At 47.1% G+C, this 6,700-nt stretch overlaps 1 protein-coding gene across 3 annotated transcripts; it reads right to left on the bottom strand.

Moving 5' to 3' along the window:
• Positions 1–268: 268 nt before the first annotated feature.
• On the bottom strand, positions 269–6,489 carry TBXT (T-box transcription factor T). Of its 3 annotated transcripts, none has more exons than XM_059468874.1 (8): positions 6,284–6,489; positions 5,907–6,171; positions 5,281–5,415; positions 4,470–4,531; positions 4,313–4,374; positions 3,214–3,387; positions 1,846–1,975; positions 269–536 (listed from the first exon to the last, which is right to left on the bottom strand). In XM_059468874.1, exons 1-8 carry the CDS (start codon positions 6,487–6,489, stop codon positions 269–271), a joined length of 1,302 nt encoding a protein of 433 aa, XP_059324857.1. The 3 variants fall into 3 exon arrangements, with proteins under 3 accessions (XP_059324857.1, XP_059324855.1, XP_059324858.1); XM_059468872.1 differs by having other exon boundaries at positions 3,214–3,390; XM_059468875.1 differs by lacking the exon at positions 3,214–3,387.
• Between the last annotated feature and the right edge of the window lie 211 nt (positions 6,490–6,700).

Here is a 6,700-nt window from a genome sequence, read left to right on the forward strand (position 1 = left end):
ATTAGGTCTATCAAACTTTAAAAAAGAAAAAAAATATCAAAAGCAGTGAATCTGCTCTCAGAATTGCACACTCACCAGGTTTGTAAACTCTACATGAAGTCAGTGATGCACAGTTCACTGTAAGAGGTATAATATTGATGCTCTGTGCAGAGCAGTACAGATGCTTTTTGGCTGCAGCTTCCTTCACGTCTCCTCTTTCTCCTCCTTGAGGATTGAGCAGCTAACACAATTTGGTGGCTAGCAGTGTCTCAGAGGAAGAGGCCTGTGTTTACATGGAAGGGGAGGTGACAGGTGTCCACGTGGGTGCCAGCCTGGCATGTGCAGAGGTGTCGTACTGGCTGTCGGGCAGGTCGGCGGGCGCCGTGCCGTCGTACAGGGGCGAGGCAGAGGAGGCGGCGGGCACGGTGTGGGGCAGGGCCGAGTAGGGTCCCGGAGAGCCCCGCAGGAACTGCGAGCTCAGCCCGTTGGACATCCCGCTGGGCTGGGACACCGGCGTGATGCTGCTGCTACTCACCGACCACAGGTTGGGGTACTGGCTGGAGGAGGCAAAGGCACAGGCAAAAGCAGTTATTAGTGACTCTAGGGTCTGCTGGCAGCTCCTCAGCTCACACCACAGCCCCCAGGCCAGGTCCTTCTGCTGCAAACAGTGACGCTCTCTAGGCAGTTCCCAGACACTGCGAGGCAGGAAGGACCCCCAGGCAGAATTTGTGTTCATGGCAGCCCCACAAATAAACTGAACTTCCCTATTTTCCAACAGATTAGACAACAGGGGTGGCAGAAATGCCTTCCCTGAGGTTTCACAGTTCCATTTCTACTGGTTTTACCTCCCGAACAACTCAGTGCAGAAACTGAAACTCTGGGAACTTCACAACTTCCTGGGGATCAGATCAGAGAAAGAAGTGCTAGAAGGACCTTTTTACTCAATTAATCTATGTTCAGAACTAAAAATATGTTCAGCAATACAGTTAACTCATACTGGGTAGTATGAGTTATATCATACTACCCAGTATGAGTTAATATCATACATATCATACATATCCTGATTAACAGTTAAGAGTCCATGTGCATGGTTCAAATGCAAAAATGCTTTCCACGAACAGAATGGTAGGTCTGAATTGCTAAAAGAGAGGTTCAAATCTTGTCCCTCTGTAGTTCATAGCAAATATTTTACCACCTTTTCTGCATCTCTTTGAATTTTCAAGTTTAGCTCTAAAGGACTAAATGCAAGCTGAATTTTTGCTAAAGGATTCCGAAGTTTAATTAAGGTAATAAGTACAAAGAGGAGGAAAGATTCTTTTTTTATGATAACAGAATATCGAAGACTTTCACCACATGTACAATCCCATGCTATGCTGGTTAGTGTGTCAATGCTTAAGTAAAGAATTACTGCCCCAACTGTGTGCTCTTTCTCCACACTACAGTTCACTGCTCCATCATTTGTAGCAGAATAAAGGTTTATGGAGATGGCTGGGAAAGCTGTAACCAGCCAAAATGGAAGGATCAAGAAAAAAACTTTTTAAACACAATTATGCATAATAGAGATGAAGCTTAAGAGAGCATCCTCAAATTCAATCTATGTTTTTCTAAGCAATTTGCAATCCTTAATTTATCAAATACTGCAGTCATAGGTATCTACATGTTTAGAACCAAAACATGAAAAAGAAAAAAATCTGTTTCTTCAAGCTGTTTTCCTTGTGGACAGTCCTTCTCAGTGCCCCACAGAGTGCTAATGGCTCATAACAATGGCCAAAATGACTTCTAATATGCTGGCGACTCTTTACCTCCTTTTTCAGCCTTTTCCTCCTAGAAAGTACCAATATAGGGCTTTGAGGGCTGGAGTCCTACCTGGAGCTGGTAGCTGTGCCAGTGCTGTGCCCCATGGGCAGCATGGCTGTGTGTGTAGTAACTCCCAGAGAAGACCAGTTGTCGTGGGACTGCAGCATGGACAGGCAGGCAGAGGAGTTGTCAGCATAGGCTGCTGGGAAAACACAATCTCTTACAAACACTAGAATCAGGCCAAATACCAATCTTGTACTCAAATACAATGAAGAGGTTTAAAAACCACCCTTCATCACTACTACTTTGAAAAAAAAAATAAAAACAAAATTACACACAGAGAAAAAAACAAAGCAAATAACCAGTTATGTCAAGCTCACACCTTTATTGGCATTGCCCTGATGTATTGTTTTGCTCCACTCATAACTGCAAAATCTTATTTCTGTGAATGGCCTATGGCCAAAAGGCGGTCTGCAAGCCAGCTGCTAATTCAGCACATGCCATTTTACACAGTCAGTGGGAAAAGGAGAGCTCTTTATTTACACTGTCACCTGGAGACCTTCCATCTCCATCCCCTACACTGGCTGTAACAGTCTGGCACAGCTGGATAACAAGGCTACCGCTGGATCACATATCCCAGTTTTGAGCCAAGCATGCCCCCTTGAAACCTGCCTTAGGCACCATCAGGAGTGACTGGAGTGTGGCTTAGACTGCTTGGCTTGTGACCCAAACTGCCTGGCCCACACAGCAGGGGCACTAGGAAGCTATAAAGGGAGTCCCATACAGCCACCCATGGTCAGAAAGAAGCTGCTGTGGTAGCTAGCTAAGGGAAGGAAGTTTTTTGCTGAGGACAAGAAAGAATACCAGAGAGGTTTGTTCTTTTATCCTATAAGTCTTGCGCAAAATTTCCAAGACTTACAAGAAAATTTCCAAAATTTACAAGAAAAGTTCACAGAGAGTTAGTTTTCCACTTCAAAATTAACTACAAGGCTACATACAAGACTGGTCAGGCTGCATCTAGAAGCCCATGTATTACTTCATAATTCAAAATAATACATATTTTTTAAATGGGAACCTTCGACATCTATAGAGCCTGAAAGCTAAAATTGTTAGCCATTCTTCTTTGCCAATTAAAAAAAAACCCAAAAAAACCAGCAAAAAACCCACTGTTAAAAATCCCCTTTTCACCCTTAAGTATCTGGTGCCTGAGATACTAAGGGTGAAAGATATTTGGCTACTTCTGAGCACACCTTTTCTAAAAGCTCTGCAGTTCACTCAGCTCCTCATTGTTTCTGCCTATGCAGCAGTGGGACATTCACAGACAGACACTCACCACAGCCCCAGGTCAGATAAGCTGCCAAAACCAGACCCCCAGTTCCAAAGGCCCTGGGAGCACGTCCTGGGCTCAGGGCCCCCTTTCCCAGAGCTCAGCCTTACCTGGGGAGCTGTTCCTGTGCGAGTAGGGGCTGGCGTAGGGCGCGGGGCGGTGGCTCCTCAGCGAGGAGTACCTGTCACAGCTGTGGGCAGGGGACAGCGAGAGCCCGGCTCCGAACTGCGCGTGGGCGCTGGCCGGGGGGCACAGAGCCCCGCCGCCAGGAATGAGCCAGCTGCCTACTGGGGGAGCGAGAGCTCGGTCAGAGGGCTGGCCAAGGCAGCCGGGCACGGAACCACAGCCACGAGACAAGTAACTGCGAGGAAACGCACGCTCGGCAAAGGAAAGTTTCAACACAGCTGAAAAATCTGGATCGCTACAACTTGGATAAATGCTCTTACAAAAGAAAATCAGACAGCAGCTTAGACAAAGTCTTGTGTCAAGCTAACTTGTTTTTTACATCACCATTTAACCACAACCACAGTAAGGAAATACTGAAATTAAACCCTCCCATATGTAGGTAGTGCGTGCTCAGTAATTGTTAGCATAGTATTCAGTTTTAAACTGATTTTGGGGGGTCTCAATCTACAGCTAAGCTCTGAAGTTTCTCAGACTGCTAAGAACTCCTCTTAAAAATTAAGTATGTTCTCTGAAGCAAAAGAATTCCTGCTGCAAATCAACTCTCCCATCCTTTTTAGGCTACATTTTGTTGTCAATTTGTTAAAACAGAAATCATTAAGACACAACTGCTTTTCAATCATCTGAAAAAACTTCTTTAAGCAAATGCCCATAATTTTCTTAGAGTAATTAAAACATAAGTACTATCCCAATAAATTTTATGAAATAAACTTTTGTCGCCATGTCCATGTGAACATTGCTGTCCTTGTACAAGAAAGCAGATGTCTTTTTGGACACAAAGGCAACTCTGCAGGATTCTGTTAAATGCTTTTGAATGCAATAAATCCTAACCACACACAGAGATTATAGTGTTTATACAAACATCAACATGCATGAACCACAACCACAGAGACTGGTAACAGTCCTCTCTCTATGAGCTAACAAGCCAGCTACCAAGCACTGGCCTCAAAGTTTAGCTTAACTTCACACAGAGTAGATGGAAGAAATCAAAGTCATGCTCATGATGCACAATGAACGGAAACATACACTGTGAATACCCAGACTGCTGGTTGTCCCCCACTTCCTCCATCATGTCTTTGTGATCACTCCTATAAAAGAAACCATGTTGTATTAGTTAAGAGTTTGTCTTCAAAAAAATCTATCTCAAAAACAGACATTTCAGAATTAAGTTAAGAGCTCTCACCTTTCTTTTGCATCAAGAAATGCCTTTGCAAACGGATTGTATTTAATTTTTAAAGCTGTGATCTAAAAACAATAACAAATATCTTTATTTACATGTATCACCATTCATTATCACACTGATATTAGGATTTGAACTAGGAGTATCCAGTGAAGTTGGTAAAATCACACTTTATTTTTTAAGAAATAAAAGTAGGCCCATAAAAGCAACTGATGGGCATGAATTAAACAGCTCCTTAAAGGTCTTATCAAAGTATTATCAAAGCACTAGGAGTTAGTCTCTCTGTCAAATTTTGAAACACCAAATAGCCCAAGTTCATTGATCATCTAAGGAAACACCTAAGAAAGGTAGTAAATTAAATAGCTATAAAAAACTTCACATTTCAAGCCAGAGCAGATTTGACATCAAAGAAATCTCAGAAAACCTGATAATTACAACTTCATTCAACACACACATGCATTTGAGTAACAGAAAAAGGGCTGCTCCAAAAATGGTGCAGTCATTTCACTGTGTAGCTCAAAATGACCATTGTTTATTCTACCATAGTTGTTTGCCCCCAGAGAGTCTTTTCAAATTACTCCTCAATAATGAATCTGCAGTATATATTGAGACAAACAATGCTCAAAACTTTGTTCTATAGCTCATTCATAGGGCTTTTACATGCATTAATTTAATCTTTTCTATTTAGCTTCAAAAAAAGCATGGGAAGAAGTGAGAAATGCAAAAGGAGATCCATTATTTTGCTCTGTAACATGCACGCTTTGCTACTGGAACCCCGCCGGCAGTGGCAGCCTCCCTTCCCCGCTGTGCTTACCTCCTCGTTCTGGTAGGCTGTCACAGCTATAAACTGCGTTTCTGGGAAGGAATGGCTGGTGATCATCCGCTGCGGGCCACCCACTCGCACGATGTGGATCCGCGGCTCATACTTGTGCAGGGAGTTCAACATGATCTGCGAACAAACAGAGCAGGTGAGCAGCGACAGGGTGGCAGCAGATGCTGCCAGGCAAAGGGCCCTCAGGTTTTAAAGTATCCATCATTCCATCAGAGGTGGAAAAAGCAATAAGCACGAAAAAAACCTAAAAGTGAAGCTGTGAGAGAAGGAAAGGCACACTGAGGACAGACACAACTTTCTGCACAAGTTATCCTCATCCCTGTTACTTGACAAAGCACTCGAAGATTCACAAATGCATCAATGATAAGTCAGCCTTAGAAAGATTCATCTACCACACCACGGACACTAGCAAATATTCAGACCAGAAAGAGCTTTTCAAAAAAGAGTAAGTGATAAAACATCAAGGCACTCATCCTCGGTGGAAGGAGACGCTCCCATGAATGAATGAATGAATTGCGGGGCAAGGAGAAGCGCGACCCATCCCAACATGTTTGGTAAGGATGAAAACGAGCAGTAAGGAGAGAGCAGGTCCCGGTGCCGGCGTTTACCTGCCCGCCGCCGTTGAGCTTGTTGGTGAGTTTGACTTTGCTGAAGGAGACGGGCGCCTTCATCCAGTGCGCGCCGAAGTTGGGCGAGTCGGGGTGGATGTAGACGCAGCTGGGCGCCTGCGGCTCCGGCTTCCCGCCGGGCACCCACTCCCCGTTCACGTACTTCCAGCGGTGCCCGTCGGCCGCCACGAAGTCCAGCAGGAAAGAGTACATGGCGTTGGGGTCCAGCCCCGACACGCTCACCTTCAGCACCGGGAACATCCTCCTGCGGGGCGACACGGAGGCGCGAGGGGGGTTGTCCCGCCGCCGGGACCCCCTCGCCACCCGGGGCCGGGGCGGGGAGGCAGCGCGGGCGGCCCGGGGGGGCCGGTCCCTACCTGCCGTTCTTGGTGACGATCATCTCGTTGGTGAGCTCCTTGAAGCGCAGCCACAGCTCGCTGTCCTCCAGCGCCACGCGCAGCTCCCGCTCCGTGGGGTCGCCCTTCTCGCTGCCCGCCTGCAGCTCGCTCTCCACGGCGCTCAGCAGGTGATCCACGCGGTACTGCGGGGGCTTGCCCGCGCCCTCCGCGCCGGGGGAGCTCATCCCGGCCCCGCGCCCTCCCGCCCGCGGGGCTGCTGGCTGGCACGGCCGCAGCGGAACCGAGCCGGGCCCGGGGCGCCTCGCCGCGCCCTCAGCGCCCGGGCCGCTGTTATAGCCCGCCATAAACTCCCCCCCGGTGACATCAGCGCGCCGGCGGGGGGGCCGCGCTGATTGGCGGGCGGCGCCTTTGATGGGCGCGCGCGGCGCTGCCCAT

This window comes from Ammospiza nelsoni, chromosome 3 (genome assembly GCF_027579445.1).
Source record: "Ammospiza nelsoni isolate bAmmNel1 chromosome 3, bAmmNel1.pri, whole genome shotgun sequence".
Lineage (NCBI taxonomy): Eukaryota > Metazoa > Chordata > Aves > Passeriformes > Passerellidae > Ammospiza > Ammospiza nelsoni.